We start from the raw sequence: 26,826 nt of genomic DNA, 5'->3' as shown, positions 1-26,826 counted from the left end.
ACTTGATTTTCTTATTTTTTTAATCCAATGAGCTCATTGTTTTTAAGATTAATTGGTGATAATGGATTATGCAGGAATTTGGGGCAATTATACAGTCTCACTTTCTTAAGGTAGCTGAGGTTCCTGACGCTGCGTGTAGTATGTGTAGTGTCTCAGAGAGTGGAGGATTCTGAGCACGTAGAAGTAAAAAGTTGCTCCCATGGTTCCTATTTCATGAGGTCAGAGATCCCCTTGAGAAAAACTGTAAGCTATCTGCAGTGCTTCCAAGGGCATCTCTTCTCCTTTTGTTTCCAATTTCTTGTCAATTCCCGCTTGTTTAAACTCTAGAAAATACCTGGCTACACAGTGATCTGGTTTTGCTGTTTAAAGGTGTGAGAAGCAGCTTTTCTCATCCTTCACCTTCTAGTACTTAGGGGTTTTATGGTTTGGTTTGGGGATTTTTCCTCCCCTTCCCACGGTCCCTGAATCCTGGGAATTCTGCACTCATCATCTTTACCTCTCAGTTTGGGGGTTCTTTTGCTTGTTTTTGTGGTGGTAGCTCTGTAAACCTATAATGCTATTAGGTGGCTTGTGAGGTGTCAGAATGAAAATACCAGGTAACTGCGGCAGGAGGACTGTTTTTATAACCACACTTGTCAGTTTATGAAGCCTGTAAAACCCTACAAGCCAGGATTAAACATTTTTCAACTCATTCAAAACTTTTATTGCAAACAAGGTCTGGATTGGCAATGCAGACCAAATTCCTGTAGGTGTTACGTAGGCATCTAGGCTGTCAGATGCACCAGTGTATTCAAGATGAGGTAAAACCAAAACTCTATCTGGAGACCTCTAATCTTTGGGCACATCAAGATCTGGATCTCATCTCCGTGTTTATTTTTCTTATAGAAGAGTAACTGAGTTAGAACCTCTTGACACTTCAATGAGGCTGTGGTTTATTTCCTGGCACTGACTTAGTTTGATGATACAGATAGCAAAGATTTTCTTTTGCACAACAGCTGTCAAAAAAAAAAAAAAAGCCATTTCATCTTCTGAAAAGACTCAGTCCTTCCAGTGATGTTGGAGATGTGCTTCTGGAGCAGATCGACTATCTGGGAGAAAAAAGGGGGTGACATGATCAAGAAAGGAACTTGAGTTTTCTTCTACTGACCCTCCATTCAGTTGTTTCCTGTTTTGGCAGCGAGTACATGGCTACGAAACAGCAGAAGTAGAGTGTTCCTGCCAGCTACTCTGAACTTCTTCTGTTATGGGTCATAAATTTCAAGGACAAACTGTGTCTTGAACCTCATGAAATTTGAGAAGTCCCATGTAATTCTTTACGTAGTTTTAGAGTTTAGATCTTTGATCACCCTGGCTCTGCTGTGACCTTCAGAAAAATCAGAATTCAGAAATCAGGTTTTACTCATTGGAGATAATGACATTTGAAACAATATGAGAATCTGAACAGCTGAGTTCTGCAGAATTGCAGTGATTTATTCTACATTCTTACTTTGACAACATGCAAAATAAATGCACTGTTACGACCTGGAAATGACACAAGTCTGTGTCCTTTTTCCTTCTGAAGTATGTACCCAGGTTGTAAGAATGGTTCAGTTGCAAGTGTTTGATTGAACATTTACAGCGATTGGTTACCTAGCATGATGAAGTGGGAACAGTAAAATACTGGGTTTACTTTCATAATTCTTAAATTTCTACAGTTAGGCACGTCAAAACTAGTCAGTGATGTGAAACAATCTATAATATTTCCTAGCTGCAATAAATGTGGGCCCAGAAAAAATTAGCACACTTTCCCAAGTGCTGATATGATTTACTAACAGGATCATGCCCAGTTTACATTCTCCTGGGGGGTTATTTCCGTGCCTGCAAGCAGCTGACTAGTGTCAGAAACACTGCTTACGCTGTGTTGCTACAACCTGTTCCAGATTGCCCACATAGTGCTGAATTAGCAAGGGGCTTTCTAGGAAAACTATGTTGCAAGTGTGTGGATTTTTTTTTTTAAAAAAAAAAAACCCTGGTGTATCAGTGTTATTGAACCTTGAACAGGCCGTCCCTTTCTCTCTCTCCCCATGCGCCTTGACCTCAGGAAGATGCTCGGCACGCCAGGCCACTGGCTTTTTCTGAGGGACATTAATAAGCAAATCAATACCACCATATTTTACTTGAAAGCAAAGCTCAGAGACTAGATAAATGTTTTAAATGGGTATTAGAACCTACATTTGTTTCATTTATCTGGGTAAAATTTTGTAGCTTAAGGTTACCATTTTGTGCTGCAATTGTCTGTTACCTGTTTATCTGATCCTTAGGTGATCTTGTTACCTACAAGTTACATCCTCATTTCTCGTCCCTGTCCATATATCCTGATGGAAAGTTTAATAAAGGATAAGAAACCCAGGCTTCCTTGTCAAAGTGGGTTGAAGGAAGAGTGGATGTCTCTATGCTTTATATCTCAGCAAGGTTCCTTTGCTGAGGAGCCAGTTTGCTGCTTCTCACTGACAGTTTGCTCCCTCACACACCTAGTTAGAGGACCTTCTACTGTTTGTGTAAAGTGGCTATTTACTATGGACCCCTTAGTACTGCCTGATTTTTCTTATGGTTTTCTGTACAGGTCTTGGCCACCTCATTGTGTTGTAGGGGGAATTTCCATTCTGAAGTCATCCTGTAATGACATCTCAGAAACAGAAAACAGCAGCTTTCACTTGACTTTACTGTAACTTTTTTTTTTTTACTCTTCCACCTTTTACAGCAGTGTCATCATTTTTTTCAGTTCTAGCTTTAAGAGGAAATACTCTCCTTTTTTTTTTAAGCTCTTAAGCTAAAATTACTTTTTTATTTAAGTCCTTTTATACTTGTTGTGAATCGCTCTCCTTACTGTGGCTGCCTCAGTAGATGGATTACCCTGCTCTTCTGTCGCCTGTGATAAGATCTTGGCAATTGCTGCTTCCCGTAGGAACAGAACTGTTAAAATGACAGTATTTCATTATCTCTGTCTGAGCTACTCCAGAGTTTATGGTATAATAAAATAGTGTGATCAAATTGGGGCCTGCTGCAAAGCTCCCAGGGTGCTTTGCTTTTGAATCTGGAGACTGGACATCTAGTTTCTCTTCAGGGAATATTGACTTGCAGATCTATGGAACGCTGCAGTGTGTTTGAGTGAGTGATGTCATGAGCACATCTTTGTGTAATCTTACCTAATACTTGAAGATTTTCAGGTATGTCTTCTCTTTATCTCCCATTGGTGTCTGAACAAGTTGGGGAAGGTAGAGAGGAATGTGCTGCTGTGCTGAGAGCTGACATAGGGCAGCTGTAGGACAGCATGCTGGTGGCTGGGACCAGTAGGAAGCTCTGCAGAAAATGCTGAGCAAAGGGGAACTGCAGACCGAGGGCTCTGGAGTAGTTGCAGGGTTGGAGGCAGAATTAAGGGCAATTTTTCAAAGGCTGGGAGGAATGGAAAGAAAGGGCCATGGGCTACAGAGAGTCAGTAACATTAGGTTTCTGGCAGGGGGAAGGACGGAAGGGTCAGGCAGAAGACTTTGAGGCCAGGGGCTGAGATTCACCGTGAGCATCTCTTCATCTTGGACATCTACAGTCTGGAAACTAAGGCTGCGTTCATGGGCTGATCTGTTTTGTCTGCACAACAGTCATCTGCCCTTGTGTTCTGTGTCCTTCCTTTGCGGCAGGACATGTCGTGCTGTGAGGCCATTCATGGAACTGAGAGCAACTGTCTGTAAACTACTGAAGAACTTTTGATTCCAGTCACTACTGCTACCAGAACTTTCTGTTTGGAGAACAGCAGAAGGCAGTCAGCAGACTTCCTCTTTCCACCCCTGAAGTTTTTGGGGGTATTTGTGCAGGGTGCAGGACTTAAAACCAGGAGATGAGTGACATGGCATGACTCATGCTCAGAAACAGAAGCATTTGACTTTGGAAAACTGACTTCAGTTCTATCCCTTCCTCTTTGAAGTTTTATATTGCACGACCTTTTAAATGAAATGTCGACCTTCCTTTTTAAATGACAGGATCTCTGCAGTGTGACTATGAGTGTGATTCAAGAAGGTGTTTCATAACTTTTATCAATCCCTGTGTGCATCCACTAACTTCAGTTCTTGTGACGTTGCTGGCTTCTAGTTCCTCATAGCGTAATTCCATGCTTTGAAGGAGTCTGCTGTCTCCAATGTGGAGGACCTGTGGTAGGTACTGTTACCGACATAGTCCGAAACCAGCCTAACACCCAGTGAGCATCAGTACATGTGCAATAACCAATAGCAGCAGTTTTTGAGGAACGCACAAGAAAACCTTTAACGTGGCCATTTTACATGACTTGTCACTAGATTGTCTCTCTCCCATAATTTTTTGAAGACATAATTTCTTTTCTCAGCTTCAGTGATTCTAGATTTCTTGTCATTTTAGGTGTTCTAGAAAACCCAAACCAACCCACCACCCAAAAAAGCACCAAAACCCCAAAATGCTTTTACCCCGTATTGCTGTGAAGAGTATGCCCCATCAGGCAGGGATTGATCACTGAGGTCCAGGCATGTTGGCCCTTCAGGGTGTTCTGCTTTATTGGCATTCATTACATTCAGGAATGAAGTGCTGTATGCTCCCTGGATTTCCATACGAGGCTGTGTGCCTGTTGCTGTATCTAGGTCCCTCAATTTATTACTGCCCCACCCCACATTTTTTTTCTGGTTGAACTGTGCTGCATAAATACATTGTGATTTTTAAATTGTCTGTGTTGCTGGATTGTACCCAGATAGCTTCTTTCTTTTCATTTTCTCTATGCCTTTGGGGTATCTCCTCAACCTCTGCTATTCTTTCAGTACCTTTAGGCATCACAGCATCTCGGAAAAGATCTAATATTTGGTAGTAAGGTAAAAGCCATCTCTCTGTTCCCTGAACAGTGAATTGCCAGTTTCAGATCCTTACATGTGTGACATTGGCATTTGAATCTGTGAAGCTCTCAGCGGCTGGGAGTAGTGTGTATGTGTGCTTATGTGTAATATTTTTATACTGGAAGGCCTTTGTATCATTCAATTTCTCTAATAAAGCATTTCCTCCATTTCCTTTTCTGAGAGAGGGAACAGTTCTTTCCAAATTTGTTAATGCTGTCAAAAGAAACAGTGTAGATTAGTGCTGCTGCTAATTTAACCCAGTATGCCTAAGGGTCGGTTGGTTTCATTTGCATTTTGCTGTTGGTCCTTTCTTTGAGAAGTGTTTTGGGTTTTTTTTTGTTAGTGTGAATCCTGAGTGGCAGGATGGTTGCGGGTTTTTTTTGTGTTTTGGGGGTTGTTTTGTTAACACTTAAAAAAAATACATATAGGGTCTGTGGAAAACGTGGTTAGAGATCTGAAAAACCATTTCTCCTAGTTCCCTGTTTTTGTCTCTTGTTAATGTTATATGGCCAGTACAGATGAAAAATAACTCTCTGCGAAATAGTCACCAACCTTGTGTCAGAGACAAATTTATGAAAATACCCCTTTTAGCTGCCTCATGTTTGAGATATTAGGCTGTGGCAGTCCAGATCATATTCTCCAGACTGCATTCTTCATAAGCAGAAATACTGGCAGCCATGTGTTAAGTTATAAAAAGATGGCAGCTGATGTCAGGGCTTATTTCAGTGAGGAGCCATTTCAGAATCCCCTACTAATTTTGAGCAGGTATACGTAAATCAGAATTCTTCCCTTGACATGTAGCATTCAGTGGGAATTGATGCCTGTCTGAATAATGGGGGAGAAAAAGATGAACAAGAAATAAGCTGCAGGAAATAGCCCACTTATATAAAAAAATATTATTTATATACACACACACACCCCATTCAGCATTGTATGTGATTCTTTATGCAAAAGTGAGGGGAACTGAAACCCGTTGTCAGTGTGTCCAGCATCTTAGGGATTAGATTTGCTGGAATAAAATCTTCCAGTTATGATGATAGAAAATTACCACAAGTGAAACACAGCCTGAGCTAATTGGAACGTATTAATAGAGGAGTGGCCAGCTTTGCTGTGCAGTGACTGTGTACGATGAGCAGCTCCCCAAACACACTAGCTTGGTGCATGGAAACCTGCCCACTGGTTGTGCTAGGAGTGGATCAGTGTACATCTGTATCTGGACAGTTAATTAATATTAAACTCTGCTTCATTTGGTTGACTGTAACAAAATTCCTTTCTTCCAATGGGAGGAGATTAGTATAGCTCAGTAATTTGGTTTTAATGATTTTTAAGCAGTCGCTGGGCTAGGATCATTTCTTCACTTAATTTATGTGCACAATGTCTGTTTTGGGATTACTTAAAGGTAATTATGCTATTGAAACACCAGTTCTATGGTAAATCCATTCCTTCAGTTTTCATTAATTTCAGTTAAACCTAACAGCATCCCTCCAAAGTTCCTGGTACTATGTTTTTTAAGAGCTGCATACTTATGCAATGTTTATTTACAAGTTCTGTTTCTAGAAATTTGGGCTAATGTCCAATGACAGCAGAATTCTTTTTGAAAGTGTCTTGAATAGCTGAGCTATTATATCCACCTGAAGAAAATCCTGAAAGAAACCTAATCACACGCTGAGATGATGTATGTGCTTTGGAGCACGTGAATTGGATACAGATAACTTGTGCCGTTTGCAGCTTTGTGATTTCTTCCTGATAACTCGAGACAAAGATGTAAGTGATCTTAGACAAGGGCTTAGACAATTTTTGTTCCTACCACAGAAAACGTTTTCTAATTGCTGCCAATTGATAGCTTCACCACTAGTGGAAACAGCTGCTTAAAGTGTTTTACATGGAAGTGCTCTGGAGCAGAGACCCTGCTCCATTAGGAGTGTAAAGGTGTAATGTCTGGTAAATGTTCTGCTACTTTATTATGCAAGATAATAATATTTTAACAGACAAATAACATTAGTGCTGTATCCTGATTAAATTTAAACACCATTCTTAATTTGAAACCCAAAGTGTTTTCTGCCCAGAACTCCAACACGTGAAGATGCGAAGTCAAATGGGTATTTGTCTTAAAATAGCTGTTAGATGGATTCATGTCTAATACCTTTTTTTTTTTCCTTCTTGTTTCAGGACATCAGGCATGAAGCCAGTGATTTTCCATGTAAAGTGGCCAAACATCCCAGAAACAAAAATAGAAATAGGTACAGAGATGTCAGCCCCTGTAAGTACACTTTCTTTTCCACTGCCTGTAACAGACTGTTGACCTCTAAGGACTGCTTCCAACAGCTGAGTGCTCTTTGCAAGAACAGCTTTTCCCTTGATGGATATACATCCAAGACAATTCTTTTTTAATGTATTTATTTGAGAGAGATGTCACAGGTTGCCATTACAATTTTAGGATTATACTAGAACAGATTACAGCAGATTTGTGGGCAGAAATCTGAAGGAGGGAACTTGCTTTACCTTTGAGTTCTTATGCTAGAGAGAAACGATGGCTGAGGGAGCATTAATAAAACTGCAGGTGTCCCTTACTGCAGTGTACGTACTACAGCACACATCTAGTCAGCGTAGCATGACTGCCCCTGTTGGAGATGGCAGGAGTCTTGCATAAAACATGAGTGTGCTGGAAATAAATCTAGGTTAACAAGGTAATTGGAACAGAGAAAAGGGGACATATGCAAAGGAGGTAGTACTAGTTAGTGTGAGAGCTGTGTGTCTGAAGTGATTGCCATGATGTGTTCTGGTGGGAAGCACATCCCTGAGCACGTATCCTGTACAAGGCATGGGTCAGTTGGGTGTTTTAGTCTCTCTGTCCTTCCACAATCCCACGTGCAGAGACAGTGAGGTTCAGATTCGCCCATGCCTGGAATGTACTTTTGTCATGAAAGAGACTGGAGTGACAGAAACAGAGCACAGAGAAGTACAGGACTGTTGTTAAATGGTTATCAAGTAATACTTGGTGTATCAGACACTAAAGAAGGTTCACAGCTGGTTTGCTAAACTGCTGTGACCCACTAAATGGCAGTACCTCTTCTGGGGCTGCTTTTCCTTGTCAGGGGTGCCGCAGTGCTGCCTGTTTTAATGCAGAGTTTCTGTGGGCTCTGTCACTGGGCAAATGTGTAACCACAAGAGTACTGTATATCAGGAAAATCTTACACTTGGTCTTAAAATTTCCTGAAGTCTTTGGACAGTCAACTGGGAACAATGTCACACAATGCTCGCTTTGCTAAGCAGTTCTAATATTTGGGGTTGTAACAAATGGTTCCTTCCTGCTGTTAGATAATAAATACTGCTTCCAGTCTGTTTGGCTTTCCTGCAAAATGTGGGAACTTGTGTGTGTGTGTGTTTTGGGTTTTGTTGGTTTGGTTTTTTTAATCCTAAATGGAGTGAGCTGAGGTGAACAAAAGAACAATGAAAATGTTTTTGCTGTAATTCTTGAAATGTGATCATTCCTTCTGTAAATGAAGGTGTGGTTGGGTTGGGAACAGTAGCTAAATGTCTATGAGAGGAATAAAAAGTCTCTGTTCTGTTTGTCCAATATATGTGTAGGCAAACCTTTAACAACTTTGCACAAGCTGGGTTTGAATGTTTAAGCTGCAAAAGATAAGCAGTTTTGTAATTAGATTTATTTAAAAACAGCAGCGTGGTAACTGCACCGATAGTTTGGTGTGATCTGGTTTGCAAATGACTGTTGTGATTACTTCAGATGCAAATACTGCTGTTCTTGCAGTGTATGTGTGGGGGACAGAGCACAGTGTATGCTGACTGCTGGGCTGTAGTGCTGTTCTTCTGGTGCCCATGGTGTATTTCCAGAGGTAGAGGCACCAGGGAGCACTCTGTGCTCGCTCCCTGTGCCCGAGCTCCTCTTGCTCTTCAGGACAGCTCAGCTTTTATGATCCTAACATCTGATGAGGTTGTGCATGGATTGTGCTGTGTTGCATATACATTAACCAGTGTTTTCTAATTATGCTGCAGTTGATCACAGTCGAATTAAGCTAAACCAAGGTGACAATGACTATATCAATGCTAGTTTGATAAAAATGGAAGAGGCCCAAAGGAGCTACATCCTTACCCAGGTAATTGCTGGCAGTGGATAATAAAAGTCGTATGGTGATTGGAGTTACTTTTCATAGGTTTTCTTTGGCCTATTTTGTTTTTCTTGATTGTAAAGCTAGCTAAGTGTGTGTAAACATCTGTGTGTATAGATAAACACATAAATAGAACAGTTTTGTCAAAATGCTGCATATTTCTTCCTGCTTCCTGTCAGCACCCACTTTTTGCAGAGTGTTTTGGCCACTGTATATCTGACCTCAGCCCCATCTATGTTAGAAGCTAACATACTTCTGGAAATCTGCTTGTTGGCTTATGGCAAACAACATTTAGATGTGGCTGAAATGAATCATACTTCTCCTAGACAGAAGGCCAGCTTCAGACCACTTTACAGTCTTAGGGCTGCCTGAGCTGAGGTAAATGGCCCTGAACAGGAGGGGGCTTCACCTTTACAGAACTGTATGTATGAACTTCATGATGGTCAAAACCTATTTGAAATAAAGTACTTCAAATATAAAGGGTATTGATGTGGTGAGTGGGGCAGACCTTAATTAAAACATACTGGGGAGTTTCCTACACCTGAAATTCTGTTTCAGATAAGCATCATACCCCACCACATAACATTGTTAAATGTCTTCCTGAAAGTGGAGCTGTAGGATTTACAAATAATGTACACACCTACTCCCCTCACCACCCCCCCAGTAGCACAGCTTGGGCAGTGCTGATGGTTCTACTTTTAAAGTGAGAGAGGAAAGCCACGACTCAGATTTTAGTGATGGGAATTTGGGGGGCAAGAGGGAAGTGGCTGTTTTTCACTGAATCTGTGAATTCCACATCTATCTGTGTAACAAATATAGAAATACCCGGATACCCTGTTGTCTTGTTCTCAGACCTAGCAACTGTGCCAGAACTCTTGTTTGTTCTCAATGTTTGGTTCCCTGGAGACCGTCCTGGTCTCTAATCTGGACTTTGGGGTTTTTTTTAATTTTTTTCTTAGCCCTTCCTCCCACACTTTAGATAAAGGTAACGTGGGATTAATATTTTCAAGTGGCAGCTCTTCCTTCCTGTTTCTAGAGAAGGAAGATCGTTTTTCTAAGGAAGAAGCAGACAGTACAGTGTTCAATATAAAAATGGTTCTGTGCACACAGCTCTTACTCCCCTTGTTCACGACAGGGCAGGTTGATCACAGAGCTGAACTGATAGACCTCTCTGTGGAATAGTCAGCTAACTGGTAGTAGTTATCTGCTCTGATACAGAATTTAGTGGTTGGAATGGCTTTATTTAAATCCAGTTGTTCTTTCTGAGGCCCCTGGCCTGCTGTTTTGTTTGAGCAGATCGATGGATGCAAATAGGAGAGGCACAGTGGTGCTGGCTTGTGTTGCCCAACACTCAGAGCCTGGGCTTTACAGTAGGAATAACAAAGGAACACAGCACACACACAAAGTTGTAAGGAAATCTACATAGTAGTCTTTAAAAGGTCCTATCACTTTGTTCAGTCCCAAAGCAGATCCAGGAAGATTCTGGAAACCATATAACATGTTACCGATGTGCTGATGCTTCAGTCTGTTGAATGTGTGTCCATTCAGTCTGCTAATTTCCAGGTGCTGGGAATAACAGTGATGTATTGCAGAATGCTTTAACAGAGATGGGCATTCTGCTCTCAGTCAGTGAGGCTTTGTTTCCTCCTTACTTCTATATACCTTTCCTCAGAAAATTTTCTCAGCACGTTTTGCTGCCAGTTCTTTTCTTGCAGATGACCCTATTGCTCTCTTCCTGTTATGTATGGGGGATGATTAATCATGCCTTCATGGGTCAACTCGTAGTGGGAAAATGGAACTTAAAGCTGTATTGCTGCATTTTCTTAACAATTTGAAATGAGAAGTTGCTTGTTACTTTGTCTAAACTTATTGCCTAGTGCAGTAGCTTTTACTGGGGAACATTGCACTGACATTAACAGAAAATAATGCTTATTTCTGGGGATTCTGTCTCTGCAGGGACCTCTGCCAAATACTTGTGGTCACTTTTGGGAGATGGTTTGGGAACAGAAAAGCCGTGGTGTTGTCATGTTGAACAGAGTGATGGAAAAGGGATCCGTAAGTACTTACCCAGTTCTAGCTATGTGTTTGTTGAATGGTTATGTTTTTTTCTCCTAAAAAAAAAAGACAAACCAAAAATCCACACACACAAAAACCAGCCCAAAGAACAGGGGGAGGAGATGTCAGTAATATTATCTAATGTATTACGCCTAGAGTGGAATACTCAGTGAAATGATCTTGGTGCAGTCAGAAAATCATTCTGTTTGTAATTGCAGGTCCCAATTTCTTCCAAGTTTGGCTGGAGTAAGAGATGAACACAGTATAACTCTGCACACAAATGGGAGTTTGGTCTCTACTGCTAGCCTGGGTACATGGATTGCACCTCTCACAGGGCATTTACACAGTGTTCATACCCAAGCACTGTGGCACAGCTTTGAGGCAGTTGTAGAGGCTTTTGCATAATCAGGAAAGAATTCCCAATGATTGGGAAAATCCCTGTGCAGTGAGTTATGCTTTAATAAACTGCATTCTTATTTTTGAGTGTTTTGCTTTTTTTTTTTCTGTAATGCAAGTGAAATTTGACCTTGAAAAGAGCTGAAGTAACCGTATTTTTCAGTGGTTTTTGCCTTTCCAACCATTCCTGCTTATTCTCCACACCAGTAGTATGGAACAAAAGGAGTTATTGAGACCCCTTAGGGCAGGCTGCTTTCACATCTCAGCAGACAGTGGTGGGGCACCAGTGGTGGAGCACAAGAAGTGATGTTTGCAGACACATTGGGTGGAGGAATTACACACAAAGCAAGATGCTGTCTCTTTAATACCAAAAAAACAAGTGCAGAGATTTCTGACTGCATATGATACTGATAAACGAGAGGATGTTGTTTTGAATAGAAAATAGACTTAATCTGAGCAAAACTGTTGTTAGTCTGCCTGTGAATTACAGTACTGAAGGGTTTTCTTATTTATTGCAATGCTGTCAGAAATCATCCTAGACTTGAGACTGCTGTTCTTTTCTCATTGGTTTTCCACTTCAGCTTTGAATAAGAGGCGTTAACCATGCCCAGCAGTCCCTTCTTAGGTGTAGGTCCTCGTCCCAGCTTGGAGGAGCAGTGCTTTGTGGCAGATGCAGCAGGACAGCTCTCCCAGCCCCAGTACCCTGAGACTGAGCTGTCAGAAGCTTTGCTGCAGACTTTCCTGCTTGTGTTGCTGATGAGCTGCTGTACTTTCATGATTTTCTTCTGAAAACTACAAAAGGCACTACCTGTCTGTCTGGTTGACTCATTTAATGTTCTAGCATGGAGCAGTCTATGCAAAACTAAGCTTTCTGGGAAACTTCACTGAGAAAATTGAAATTCACTCAGAAGTAGGTAATGGCAGTGTTTACTGCATGCAGGTTTTTTGTTTAACACTTCATTTTTAAACTCTGCTGTGTAAAATCAAGATGATCTCACTGCTATTTTTGTATTTGTGGTGAGCGAATGGAGTAATCCAGAATCTCATCTGATATTACACTTGCAAATGAGCAGTGTTGTAATTCTCTGTGTAGCTTGTTCGTGGAATTCATAATACTTCTTTACAGTATATTGTCCTCTTGTTAACATCTACCTCTTCTTTTGAAATTTAAACATTTGACATAAGGATACTAAATTAAATTCAGAGAAGACTGAAATTCAGATTTTGTCACAGTGTGGTGAGAGCTTTTATACTTAGGCAGTTATTAGATTATTTGTTTATGTTTCATTAGTATTGGTCTGACACAAGCTAAATAAGGCTGTGGAGGTTTGGGTTAGATTCCATAGCTTCACACTCTTCCAGCTTACATGTAGAAGAAAGAGAGCTCTGCCTAAACAAATCGGTAGGTCTTTTCATGAGTCCAGTCAAGGTCAAAATAATCTGACTCGTACAAAAGCTTCGCTGCAGGTGGGGTTCTAGGACATAAAGGCTGATGTTCTTCACACTAGAATTGGTCTTCCTTCTAATAAGAGCAGATGGAGAAATTCTCTCATATGAAAACGTTGTATTAGGGATGCTTATTCCTTGCCTTCAACACAAATGTAGATGACATGTAAATGTCTCCTGTTTGTTTTCAGATAAAGTGTGCACAGTACTGGCCAAGGAAGGAGGAAAAAGAAATGGGTTTTGAAGATACAAACTTGAAACTAACCTTGATATCTGAAGATATAAAATCATATTACACAGTACGACAGCTGGAGTTGGAAAATCTGGCAGTAAGTACAGAAACTACTACCACTGGGATCTTTAGCCTCTGAGGGGAGACTGGCCTCCTCATCAACAAGGACTTGACAGAGATGGTCACAGACTGTAGCAGATTTTGCTCTGGAACTGGTGATTCTGCGTGTGATTGTTCTTCAGGTTGTGTGTTGTGGAAGTGAAACTCTTACACACTTAATGAAATGTATTCAGGAAGCTGCAGTCATTTCCATGTCGGCTGCACGCTGAGCGAGGTCAGCTTGTCACTACCTGGGGTTTAGAGAACCCCTTAGGAATTCACTTAGCAGATTTCCTAGTGCTTTTGTGTTACAGGTGAAAGAATGGCTCTTCCTGTCACTGTCTATCTGTTTGCTTGTGTCTTGTTCTGAGGTTTATGTTTAGAATTGGCTTAGGTCTTCAGGTTTTGCATTGATGACTTTCATCAGGGAGCGGGAGCTGCTTTAGCCCCGGTGCCACAGTGAGCTGTATGGCTGTGAGCTTTAAGACAAATAACTCTTCTTTTTTTTTCTTTTTTTCCTTTGTGCAATATCAAAGTAGAACTATGCATGCCATTTCCCACCCTTCTCCTTTTCAACACTGCCCTGTATTAGAGCAGTGAGAGCTAATGTAAAGCTCCCCAGGGTACTGGCTAAAGGATGAACACCATGAACTGTCGCTGAAATAAGGCCTGAGGTCCTCAGTGATGCTAGGTGTGTGTGTTGGGACACGCCAGCCTGAGTCCTGTCCTGTCCTGGTACTACTCACTGCTGGCAGACACAGTTACTCCTTTGCTCCTCATCTTGGGTGCTTCACCCTGCCAGGACACGGGGCATGGCAGATGGAGATTTGGCTAAATTGCACCTTGATAAGAATTTAGTTGATGCAGTTTGTGGTGCTGTTAACTATGACACCTGCCATTGGCATGTGTGATGGCTGTAGCTCAGTATTCTAGGAGGATGTGAGCACAAGTGGTTTAGGAGAGTTTTCGGGTTGGGAACAAACCTGTAAAGGAGCAGCTGTAATAGTGTGAGGGCTTTGGTTGTTGAAAGCATAAAGGGCTTCTGTAACTCAAGGTACTTGATTCTGGGAAGTCTTCAGATGATATACTCTGGGAATTGGAAGGCTGCAGCGCCAGCTGTCTTGTGGGGATAGAAGCATGTGAATATTAGGACAAAAAAATTAGGAAAAAAAATTTAGATGTTAGGAAAAAATTCTTCACTGAAAGGGTTAAGGGGCATTGGAGCAGGCTGCCCAGGGAGGGGGCTGAGTCACCACCCCTGGGTGTGTTTAGGGGTAGATGAGGTGCTCAGGGATATGGTTTAGCACAGGACAGGAGCGGTTGGACTCGATGATCTCAAAGGTCTTTTCCATCCTGGTGGTTCTGTGAACTGTGCTGAACAAACTAACACAGATCATAAGTAGGTATGTTTAGCTATCCATTTTTCTTTTTCTCAAAAAGAAGACCTTCCCAACAAGAGATAATTACATGCAATTAGCCCCTTAACTGTGCAGCTATAAAAGCTCCCTCAGACTGGTGGAACTGTGTCATTAGAATTTGTTAGCTGCTGTAGAGCTGGAGTGGAGCAGCGTAGGCGAGTGGCACACCGAGCTGCGCGGCACCCGCCTCCGTTCCATGTCAGAGCTCTTCGCAAAGGAACTCACTACGGTGTTTCCAAAAGCACAAATTTGAAATTGGCCCAGAGGTAAAAATGTCTGATGTGTGCAGCTGTGTCCCCACTGTGCAAGTGGAATTTGCTAGGAAAAGGAGCAAGGGGTTGTATTTACTGACTAGAACGTTGTTGTAGGCAACTGGGCTTTGAACAGTTCCGAGTCATGTACCCAGGCTCCAAGACTTTTGAATTCTGTTTTCACAGACACAGGAAACTAGAGAGATTCTGCACTTTCATTATACTACGTGGCCTGACTTCGGCGTCCCAGAGTCACCTGCTTCATTCCTCAATTTCCTGTTCAAAGTGAGAGAGTCTGGCTCGCTTGACCCCGAGCACGGGCCCGTCGTGGTGCACTGCAGCGCGGGAATCGGCAGATCGGGGACTTTCTGTTTGGTTGACACATGTCTCCTGCTGGTAAGAGCCACTTCCTCCAGAGGAAACGCTGTTTCTGTGGGGTTAGCTTGAGGAGTGCTTTGCTGCAGGCTTGCAAAGAGCTTTGGTACATTCCAACAAGTATCATTGCAGGCTGTTTCCATCCTCTTACTCCTGCTATGGTTTGGGAGCGTATCCCAAGGCAGCTCTCATCCCTAACTGGCTCTCTGGAGTCTGAGTCACTGGTTTTTAGTGACTGGCAAAAATGGGCTTTGCCTTTGTGGGTAAGAAAAAACCCACTAGGTGTCTGCTAAGTAAGAATATGAACTGTCCTGTAACAATGCAGAGTAAATCTAACAAGTTTCCTTTTACAGATTCCACTTGGCCTGCAGGCAGGGAAATTTCTCCTGGCTGTAAGATAGAACCAGAGGGGTTTTGAGTTTTTTTTCCTTTTTCCTACTTTTGTTTTCAAAACAAGAGAGCTAAAGGGAAAAAACATGCATCGTATTGGAGGCCCGATGTCTTTTCCCCTCTCTGCCATTTTAGAGCCACAATAAATCACAGCTTTGTGTTAGTGTATTAATTCTGTAACGTGGAGGGTGGCCTGAAGGCCAGACCACAGAAAGGCCCCTTGTACTGAATCTCAACAGAGCATAAAGCATGTTCCAAATTTCTTCCTTCAGATGGACAAACGGAAAGATCCTTCCTCTGTGGATGTTAAACAGGTTCTCCTGGAAATGAGGAAGTACAGGATGGGACTTATACAGACAGCAGATCAGCTCCGTTTCTCCTACTTAGCTGTTATTGAAGGGGCAAAATTCATCATGGGAGACGCTTCGGTGCAAGTGAGTATCAGTGACTGTGCAGCCCGATGGAGTGAGCTGCAGCTCTGCCTGGCTGCAGCGACAGGGATAAACAGGACAGAGAGAACTTTACATCTCACCCTTACTTCAGGCTCAATGAATTGCATCATGGAAGGGTTCTTAAATACATTGCAGGGTTCTTAAATACAGTGTTCTGGCCTGTCACTACCTGAAGTGTTGGAGTTAAGAACCTTCAGGAAAGTACCTGTGCTGTAACAGCTGGCCTCGTGCACTTCTCAGCCCTGTCATTTTGGTTTAGATCAGGTGCATCAGCCTTGTCTTTCATTTCTGATAATGCAAGTGTTCTAACATACTAGAAGCTTAAGTATTATAATTAAATCTTGTAAGTTTGGGGAGGGTTATGGTAAGCAGAACCCTGGCAACACAGATTCTGTTTTTTGTTTTTTTCAAATGTCCAGAAGTAGATTAAAATTTCCCGTGCCTCATCTTCTGTGTGCTGGCTGCAGCGTAGGTGTGGAGCTCTTGTGTCTCTCTCTTTCCAATGCAAGTGAACAGCCAGTTTAAGATCAAATGAAAAAGTAGAGTATCCAGACCCTGCCATGTTAAAGTTAGAAGTTGTAGCAGCTTACATAAAAGAAATGGAGAAAAGCTTAATTGGGCTTTTCCTTCCTGAAGGAACAGTGGAAAGAGCTCTCCAACGAGGACCTGGACCCTCCACCTGAACATACCCCACCACCTCCCAGGCCACCAAAGCGAACCTCAGAAATGCACAATGGGAGGATGCACGAGCACACAGAATTCTTCCCCAAACATCAGGTTGTAGAGGAAGAGGTGACATGCTCAGTCAGCACTGTGGAAGAGCTGGTTCCAGATGGCAGAGCTCATTCATCTGTACCACTGATCGCAGACAGGTAATTCATTTGTTTGCTTGTTTCTCACTGTCCTGAGGAAACTGTCGGTGCGGCTTGTGGCGTTGAGAGGTTGTAGGATGTTTGCTCACAAACTCTGTTTCATACAAAGGGCCTTGAACAGACCTTGGTCGAGTTAGTTCCAACCAAAACCCTTTCAGTAAGGGTCCTGCTTTCATGTTCTTCTAACCTCACACATAAACTAGGGCCTCTTATGGGATCCTGCTAAGTAAGAGTGACCTGGGAATGAGGTGGTTTAGCCTTGATTTACAGAGGAGCTCTTTCACTGCTTAGAGCCCGTTAGTCGTGTGGCTGAAACCCAGGCTGAGTAGCTTAGCCGCGCTTGGGAGGGGAAATGAATTGCAAGGGAAGCTACTTTTGGTGAAAGAGTAGAGAGGGATGGTGAGCAGAGAGCTCTTCCCTCTGCCATTACAACGTATGCTGCAGGCACAGTCAGTGTGCAGCAGCACCGCACTGGTGAGCGGAGCAGCCGTGGTCCCGCCTGCGTCACCGTCACACGTCCCCGCAGTGTCCCCGCGCCCCGGCCTTGCTGGCATCCTGCACCCAAACCAGCTTTGTTCAGAGCAACAAGGCGACTGCCACACACGAAAGAAAAACATCAGAATTAAAAAACAAAAATGCAGAAGTTCACTGTTCCCCCACAGAAAGGTCTCCTGACAAGACACTTTCAGCTTCCCAGAGGAGCGCTGGGATAAAATACCAAGGTTCACTGTTGTCCACAGCACTCTGGAGCCCTTTCAGCAGATGCAGCTGGCAGGCTTGATATGTTCTATTTATCTGACCCAGTGGGGGAGTGTGTGATCCGGGAACTGGAGATGGGTGAGATGTGTTTGTGTTCCAGTAGTTCTTCAAAATAAACCTCTTCTGATGTCAGGGAGCAGAGAGGCTGAGGCCCTGAGCTGACCCTGCTGTCCCCCCCCCACACTCTGCTGTGGGTAGGGTGAAGGGGAAGCCTGAAACAATGCTTCAGGCGGGATTTTTCTTAATTACTCAGGGGAGATTCTGGAAGTGAAATACCCAAATTCCAACATCTTCACTGAAAAGAAAAGCAATCTTGGAAATGGGAATGGACACATGGAGACTTTGCTACAGGAGAAGGAAGTGTTGTAGTGGTAGCATGTCCCTCTTCCCTCAGTGACAATGCAGCTCTGTCACCAGAATTTGCCTGGGCTGAGAGACGCCAGCCAGTGCTTTCCATGCCCAGTGCCAGGATGGATTTGGAGCTGGTGTCTTATGTCTTCTCATTAGCTACACAGATCTGAATTTCTCAGTGAATAAATGATTTCCTGGAAATGTTTTGCACGGTTTAGTGTAAAGTGTAAGTCATGTCCAGCTCTAAAGAGCTCAGAGACTCAATTAATGTAATTTATTATAGTCCCTTGTCTGAGGCTGGTCTTGAGTCATTCCCTGGAACTGCCTGTCTGCACGGATTGCAGGGGCTGACCAGACATCTGCCTTTCACCTCTGAAGCTGGGTCCTGCCGCACGGCGTGTTTCAGGCACAGTAGGAACAGGGTCAGAGTGCTGAGCTCCCTTGTGCGGTATCAGTGCTGCAGCGGCAGGATCCGGCCTCCTTTGTGAGCCGTGTCTGGGACAGTGAGTCTAGATGGGGGCAAGGGAAATGTGTGAGGCAGGAGGGGAAGAGAGAGGGTAGAGGAGCCGGATGATGAGAAAGGACGTGGGACAGCGCAAGGCTGAAGGAAACAGAGGGGTGGGAAAGAGACTGTACTGGCAGAGGTGATGGAGAAGCAAAAGCCTTAAGCACGGTTATTTTCCCGCCCAGATGCTCTGGTGTGCAGGATAGAAGACTCCTGACTTGTTCTTTACTTAACTGTCAGTGGCTGTCTGGGGAATCCCCCTGCAAAGCATCTCCCTGCTGGTTCCCACCCCGCTGGTTCTCACAGCATGATGCTGGACACTTCCTAAATTCAGTTGGAAGAAACTGTGCAGTAGATGTAAAAGTTCCTGTATGTTTAAGAAGCATCTTTGGGTGTCAGCATGCTGCCAACGGGACAGGGGTCCAGTATCTAGAAACAAAACCCTGTTTAGAGAGTGTCAGAGGTGAGGAGCTCTCTGGTTCTGTCACTAAGCGCTGTCGCGATGCGTTCAGCCACCTTCCCACCTTACGGCTCCGTGAGCAGCCACCGTTCCAGCCTTTCACCACTTCTTGGGTGGGTACTCAATTTTGGGACCTGCATGTAGGTAACAGATTTGTGATAAAGCAGTGGGAGTAGGTGGTGTTTGAAATGAAGTCAGCCTATTCTTTCTAGGGCACAAAGTGCTCCCAAGCACAGCTTTTGACAACAACCACTGTTCTAAACTGGTAATGTAATAGCCAGAACTGTAATAATTAGTGATCAGCTTTGGTTTGTCATCTGCTGCAGCTCCTGATAGTAAGAGCTTTCTGGATTTGTCTGTGGCATTCGGTGGGCAAGGCCATGCTCTTGTGGAGTCTGCAGGGCTTCTCCTGAACAGAATCCAGCACTGAGTGTTTATTTCTCTGTCCTTAAGCACTGGTCAAGACACTGAAATTCGGAGGAGAACTGTTGGTGAGAATCTGCATCTCTCGCCCCACAAGGAAGAGCCGATGAAGTCAGAAAACTCGGAGGAGGATGAGGAGAACATGGTGACGACTTGGAAGCCATTTCTAGTGAATATCTGCATGTTCACGTTCCTGACGGCAGGAGCTTATCTCTGTTACAGGGTGTGCTTTCACTGAGGACACGCCAAGGCTGGCCCGCAGGAAACGCCGACCATGGGATGGGTTTGTAATGAGCTTCTCTGACAGAAGGCGGATGGAGGCACGGGAGCCTTGGCGCAGCGGCGGGAGATCTGAGGTTGAAAGGCCAGAACTTCGGCTAGGGCTTAAAGAGAGAATTGATGCACTAGGGTTTTGTCTAGCCCTGTGGTCCCAAGAACAGAATATTCTAATCTCAGGGCCTTAAAATATTCAGGAGTAAGCAGAGAAATGCCAAATAGTCTGTTTTCCTTTTTTTCTTTCTTTTTTTTTTTTTTAACTGAATAATAGAATTACAACACATTGTTGTTTTTAGCCTTTTTTAAAAAGCCAGTCCTTTTTCCTTTGTGTTTCAGAAAAACTAGGCACAAGTGAAACTTGCTTGTACTCTCCAAGTGTTGTAACCAAATACAGGACTTAGATTGATGAGTTCCCAAAAGCAGAGAAGGAAACCCGCATACCTGACGAATGTAAACTTGTTGGAAGGGAGGGCGGTGGGGAGGGGTGTTTGTGGTTGGTTTTTAGTTTGGTTTTAACTTGCTACATCATTAAAGACTGAGTTGTGGGCAGTGCCTGTGGTATTGATATATTTAATCTTGGCATAACTGTTCTTAAAGAGCTTATTGTTTTACATGTGTTTATAGAAACAGGCTTCTGCGTTTGCTCAGGGTATCCCAACATGTCAAGCTCTTTTGTTTTTCCCCTTTTTTCTTTATTTTTTAAGGTTTTTGTTTTTAAAGCATATCTCCTCATTGACTTTTGTTGCACTCTACTTGCACATATGCCTATTTACATTGCAGCATGCTTTGTAAAGCTGTTTTTACTTTGATATTCTGGGTCAGGAGAGATTGAGGGGAGGGAGAGAAACAGGAAGGGAAATTCAACCAAAAACGTGCCCACCGGCATTTCGCAGCTGTGCCGCTGGCATTCGGAAGGACCAGTTCTTAAACCTCATCATTTGGAATGTAAAACACAGTTTCACTCTACATCTGCTCCGTAAGGAATGGCGTGCTTCCTGCGAGGGCCGGAGAGGCAGCGTGCTCGGCGGCACTGCGGGCAGCAAAGCGTTTCAATGAATCCAGAGCAATTGATGCTGTGGCAGCTTCCTCAAGACATGAAAAGCTCGACAGAAGACGTGTCGGCCTGTCAGCGTGTCGGTTGGCTTATGGTGCAAGCGTTGGTGTGTTCTGCTTTTTCTAAAGCAAAGATGTGGAATTGCAGCTTCAGTCTGGCTGAAGATGCAGTGGTCGGACACGGTGCTGTGTGGGGGTCGTGCCCCTCTGCGGGTGCTGGGTCAGGACCGGACGGTGTCGGCCTGAGATGGGCGAAGGGGATCCCCTGCCTGCAGGATCTGCAGCCCAGCACCGGGGTAACGCCACAAGGAGTCAGGTGTGTCTGGAGAACTGTGCTGGAAGTCAGCGTTGCACTGAGCAGCCTTAGAGCCGTGCCCCTCCTTAGTGCCAAGCTGGTAATAAGTAACAGTCATGAAGATTGCTCTGGCCCAGGGCAGAGGACAGGAGTGAACTCCCTCCTGGCAGCTGCAGGCCCTGGGCTGTGACAGCTGATTACTGATCAGTTCCTTTAATTTCTAACGGCTTCTGCTCCTTAGCACTTCACCACCGCTCAGTGCAGACAGACACCGGCTCTGGAGCACCGCCTGAGGCTCTCTCCACTCCATATTTATTTTTGCAAAGCTGTAGGTGTAGCTCTTTTCCTTCAGTGAGTAAGTTGTGAACTGGGGGCGGGGGGTTGGGGGAGTTGTTTCGGGTTTGTGTTTCGTTAAGCTTGCATCAAGGGCTTTTCAGAAGTACAATAATAAATCCTCAGGTAGTACTGGGAATCGATCTTTACCTGTGAGACTGTTGGTCAGACCAGTACTTGAAAGGAGGAATGTTGTAATCAGTCAATAGCTACTTATATTATTGGAAACATGAAAAATGAGTATAGAAAAATGGTAATATATAACGGCTCATCTGTGTATTTAAGATACAGTATGTGATTGCTTTGTCCCCACTCTCCTCTCCACCACCTGGTAGAATATTGTTCTACGGCAACATTTGTACCCCCATGTGTATGAAAATGCATGTAAAGTCTCCTAGTGTCCTGGTTAAATACCACGTGCTTGAAAGGTGGAAGAACTTATATTTCTGCTTACTGATGTGCCCAAGTTACCTTTGCATGACGTGATCAATAAGTGGCTGTGGTTCAAAGGGTGTTGCTGAAGGTGTCTGCGTTCAGCGACAGACCGATGTGGTGTTCCTTGGATAACATGTATTCGCCTAACCCTTGGCATGACTTCCTGAGTTCTGCGTGCCCAGTGTACCCCGGTGTTCCGCATGGTTCATTGCAGCCGAGTGAGTATCGTACCGACATTCCAGAGTGTTTCCTAAGCCCTGTTCACACCTCGCCCCCTGCACGTCAGGGCCCTGGCAGAGGGAGGGAGAGGCTCCTGGGCCAGGTCGCAGCAGCGCGCGGTGATGCAGAACCACGGGCTCCTGAAGTGGTGGCCCAAACGAACAGAAAACACCTTTGTTCCCAAGAGGCAATATTGCAACTTTTAGGTTTGATGGGACAGCAGAGCATCCTTCCTGTGAGTCTGGAATAACTGAAGTGTGTTACTCTGACAGGGGAACGTTCCTGCAGCGACACAGCTTTGAGCATCCCCTCTCTGCCCGCACATTCTGCCAGTTCTTTCATCTGTCCCAAATCCAGAGCTTGGGGCAGACGGTGCCACAGCCCACGAGCCCGGTGAGGTGTGTATAAGGCTTCACATCATACTGAACTGTAAACATTTTTGTTTCGATGTCCTGTATCTGTATGTAGTAGTTTGGGTGTGTATATACAGTAGCGTTTCAAAGTGGGTGTATTGGCTAACCTATTCTTGGAAAAATGGACAAATATCCATGTTAAACTTGTTAGAAAGTTAGTGAGCTGCTCTGCTATATGCCTTAAGCAAATATTTACTCATCAGGTCTTTCTTTTTTACAGATTGCCATAGAATAAACTTTTTGTAAAAAAAAAAAAACAAAAACAAAGACAAAAAAAACCAAAAAAGCTCAATGTTTTGGTATAATACATTTTCAGGTATCTTGTCTTTTGTGTAAGCCGCTGCAACGACCTCAGAGGTTATAGTAAATTGTACAGTTTTTCAAGTTCCCATACAACTTTTCAGTTCTCATTTTAGTTGTAACAATAAAACTCTTTTTTTTAAAGAATGGACATGAGCGTCTCATTGCTTCCCCCTGCTGCAGGCTGGAGCTGCCAACTCCTCCTTGAATCCCTTGCAAAGCCAGGCGAGCATGACCTTGGGGGGGTTGTGTGATTTAAATGTTACTCTGAGACCAGAGCCCCAGTAAAAGAGAGTGACAGGAGCATCCTGGCTCTCTCACTGACACGCAGCTCCCAGTGCTCACTTGAGTGACACTTTAGCCACTTTATTGCAGTAAAACATGTAGTAACTCTTCTGAGCACAACTGTTCCTGGGGTGTTGCAGTTGTGCCTTAATGTGATGCTGTGGTACAGCTGCAGCCATCACGTTCCCAGGGCATCTGGATTATTTACCTTTTCTTTATGTTTTTAAGGAAAGCCACAGCTGGAGGAGAGGGGCTTGAACTGAGGATCTCAGCTGTTTGCTCAAGTGGTGGTGATGCCAAGGCTGCGCCCAGACCGCTGCCCAGCATAGGCTGTGACAAAAAGCTGTCAGGGCCCCTGCAGCAGCTGCTCCCTTCCACTCTGCAGCAAGGCCAGGGCCACAGAGACCTTCCCAGGGCAGAATAACCTACTCAAGGATGAGCAGGACCAGAAAGGGTTGGTACATTCCCCGTTGCTCTGGACCACCCTGACCCAAGTGCCACAGCCCCCCACCCCACAGCCCGACAGCCTTACCCGTTCCCAATTGGGATGGGCGAGCGCAGGGCCTGGCTGTGCTGGGGGCTGCTGTGTTCCTGGGGGCATGACTGCCTCCCCCCTGCCCCAGGGCTGCACCCACAGCAGGAGGCAGCACTTGCAGGGATTCATTGCAAATGTTTTATTAGAATTCTTAGAAAACAGTATGAAATCCAACAAATAAATACCAAATAGAAAAGTTTCTATATATAAAACATATATACACACGAGCCCAAACCTTTCAAGTATTTTACCTGAAGCCAGGCTTCCCTTCACGGCTGCCCTTCCACAGTGTTAGTAAGGGGTGAGCAAGGAGCCTGACACCAGGTGCACGATCACGTGAAGGCTTCAGCTATGGCTAAATGAATCAATTTTAAAAACCAAACGAACTTAGAGAGCACTGTCCCCCCAGCACATGGGCACATACAACCCCCACTGTCCTGCTGGGACCCGCTGAGGTTACACACTCGGTATCTGTGACACTCCTCCCTCCAACGTCCCCTAAGCTGCACCCATTACAAAGAAATTGGCTTCTGGGGTACCAGGGTTTCTCTCTGCAACTGCCTTGTACAACAAAAGGAAACAGCCAGGCCAGTAGATTTCTGTCTAACACACGTGGCAACCAATGCGAACAATCCACTGCCTGCTGGTGTCTAGATGGAGCGTTGGAGAGGGATCATCTCCTCTTTGAGACATGCCAAGTTAATAAAATCCTTTATGGGAAAACAGATGCCATATGACTTACAGTTCTGGGCAAAGGGGATTTGATTCTGTGCTTTGAGACACCAGTTTTTATTCCTCCAGCACTTGATATTTCACTGTGTGCTGAGAGACAGAAAAGGTGTCACAGTGTACTTGGGGCAGACTGTGCACCCTTGGGAAATAAACCTGCACTCTGCAGCACAGAGGTAGCAGGGTGTGAGTAAACCAGACACTAAAAACACACCAAACTCCTCAGGTACTCCTCTGTGGCTGTGAGGATGATGGGATTCAGCTCCTCCTACTCCACTACTAAAATACTGTGATTTCGATTTCAGCCTCTTGTTGCACAGTTTCTCTTAATTCACAGCAAATCCTGTCCATCTTCTCAAAGGCTTGCCGGCCCCTTTCACCTGCAGAGAGAGAGAATACAGCCCGTGCTGAGGAGGGAAAAGCAGGTAGTCCAGAAATAGTTCTGAACAGGCTACAAGAACCCTCAGTAGTGCTGAACACACCTCCCAGGGAACAGTCTTCCCAAACCTGCCAGACACCACCACGGAAGGTCAGGCCGCCTGTAAATGCTTCCACATGAGTCCTGGTGTGGGACATCACAGGTGGGAAAGCTGCTCTGCAACACCCATGAGTCTGTTCCCATGAGCAAGGCTGGGGATGCCCCAGACTAAGGGTAAGTGGGAGTGGTTTAGGCCAAACAGGGACATTGCTGTCTCCTGGGGAACTGGACATCCTTGAGTCAGCTCCAGCAATCCCCCCGTGCCCTCAGCAGCACTACAAGGAACTGCTCCAGAGCAAACAGCGGCCACTGACACTTCATGAGCAGCTCAACTGAATCCAGGGGAAGCGAGAGGTGATGAACCCCCATCAACCTATTTTGGTCACACTCTTCACCCCTCCAGTACTCAGTGGAACTGTCTGAGGAACAGTAATGTCAGTTTGCAGGTGGCCAGAAGAGGCTGGAGGTTGGAGGAGTCTCTTGTTCTTCTGAGCTGTAGCAGCTCTGCAAACCAGCTCAGCCAACCTCAGAGCTAGAGGAGGCTTATTGTGACCTGCCTGCTTTGAACAGCCTTTTTACAGAAGTACAGTGAAGTCCTACTCCAGCAGTGCTGTCAGCACTTGCAGTATTTACCTGCCACTTTTGTTAAAGGTTTACTGGTTCTTAAGGCACTTTATCCTACAGAAATCTCCTCAGCTGGTTTCACAAACTAGTGGGAGCCTTTGGTTACTGCAAGTACCAAGTTTACCTCAGTGGTGGGAAGCAGCTGCTTCCATTGTTCAGGCTGAACCTCAGGCCGACCCTCAGGCCTGTTCTGGTTCTGCACCATTCACATTAAAATGCAGATTCTGAAGAAGAAAAGCTGTAGGGAAGACTTACCAAAGGACAGCGTTGTCTCCCTGGCTGCGTTCCTGACTTCCTCTGTTTCAGACTGGCACAGCTGGGCAACCTGCTCGATGCTCTCAACACCCTGTTTGAGAGGGAAGAGCTCTCACCAGTGACTCTCCAGCATGCTTTGATGAACATTTTTCACAAGGCAGAGACACACAGACATTAAGTCCCCTCTCACATCTGAATTCTGCTGTGACCTGCCTTTCCTCCCTCTTACACCAGCTTGCAGCTACTGTTTTAGGGCATGGGAGAGCATAGAAGTTCACTGTACACTGCTGCAGCACCATTAAATCAGCATAATCCCATCAGGACTTTGCTGAGAGGGTGATGCTGAGCTCTGGTGTGACTGAGGTGCTGGGCTCACCCTGTGACTGCACATTTGCAGAAACTCTACTCACAATAATCCCTCCTGTGCCACTCAGTTCACACTCACTCATGGCCCTTGGAAAGCTTTAGATCTGTTGGTTTCCTACAACAATGACTTTTCTTTGCGGGTTATAATCAGCTGTAGTTAAACATGGGGAACAGATTTAACCTTCTATTTCTGGAGTTGGAGCTGACTCCATACAAGACTCCTAGGAGCTAGAGACCCCCGGTCAAATAGTGCCCACTCTGTTCCACCACCGACAACACTGTACAGGTCAGGAAACATCCTTCCTGCCCTTGTGCTGGGCCTGTCACACCCCACAGGACACCTGCAGCCTGCTCTGCCTGCTGCCCTTTGGATAACAACCAGCAGCTTGAACTCGGGCAGCCCAAGAACTCCCTCAGTCCCAAGGGGGAAGCCAAGGAGTAACCCTACCAGCTTACAAAACACAGCTAAGTACACTTTTCCATCCAGCACTTTTGCCAGCCATGCAGAGCAGGAGGGGAGCTCGCAATACTTACTCTGAGGTTTTTAAGGGCCAGACATGCAGCTTGCTGTAGTCTTGCATCACAGTCAGCTAAAACATCAGTGTAAAAAAAGAGAGCCTAAATGCAGAGAGAAAAAGGTAAAAGAGAAAGCCTTTATTAATTTAAGCACAACCAAGCACTCAAATCCTGTCTGAGAGAAGCACTGGTTTACCTCTCTGAAGGTGAAAAATGG

The 26,826-nt window shown here is 44.5% G+C and overlaps 2 protein-coding genes across 2 annotated transcripts in view; one reads left to right on the top strand and one right to left on the bottom strand.

Annotated features, from left to right (window-relative positions):
* Positions 1-20,424, top strand: part of PTPN1 (protein tyrosine phosphatase non-receptor type 1) — a 40,785-nt gene extending 20,361 nt beyond the window's left edge. Inside the window, exons 2-9 of the mRNA XM_084271344.1 lie at positions 7,056-7,146; positions 8,901-9,001; positions 10,970-11,068; positions 13,102-13,239; positions 15,097-15,306; positions 15,948-16,109; positions 16,764-16,999; positions 19,528-20,424. Of these exons, the coding sequence (XP_084127470.1) occupies positions 7,056-7,146; positions 8,901-9,001; positions 10,970-11,068; positions 13,102-13,239; positions 15,097-15,306; positions 15,948-16,109; positions 16,764-16,999; positions 19,528-19,735 (1,245 nt within the window). The 3' untranslated portion in view covers positions 19,736-20,424. The remainder of the gene's footprint in view (positions 1-7,055; positions 7,147-8,900; positions 9,002-10,969; positions 11,069-13,101; positions 13,240-15,096; positions 15,307-15,947; positions 16,110-16,763; positions 17,000-19,527) is intronic.
* Positions 20,425-23,784: 3,360 nt separating this feature from the next.
* RIPOR3 (RIPOR family member 3) overlaps positions 23,785-26,826 on the bottom strand; it is a gene marked incomplete at its 5' end in the record, with an annotated part of 28,641 nt that continues 25,599 nt past the window's right edge. Inside the window, 3 exons of the mRNA XM_084271573.1 lie at positions 23,785-24,750; positions 25,728-25,818; positions 26,628-26,711. Coding sequence (XP_084127699.1) covers positions 24,650-24,750; positions 25,728-25,818; positions 26,628-26,711 — 276 coding nt within the window. The 3' untranslated portion in view covers positions 23,785-24,649. The remainder of the gene's footprint in view (positions 24,751-25,727; positions 25,819-26,627; positions 26,712-26,826) is intronic.

The sequence above is a fragment of the Gallinula chloropus genome, assembly GCF_964237585.1.
Source record: "Gallinula chloropus genome assembly, chromosome: 16".
NCBI classification, from domain to species: Eukaryota; Metazoa; Chordata; class Aves; order Gruiformes; family Rallidae; genus Gallinula; species Gallinula chloropus.
The sequence above is the reverse complement of the archived record's forward strand: the minus strand, read 5'-3'. Positions and strand labels throughout refer to the sequence as shown.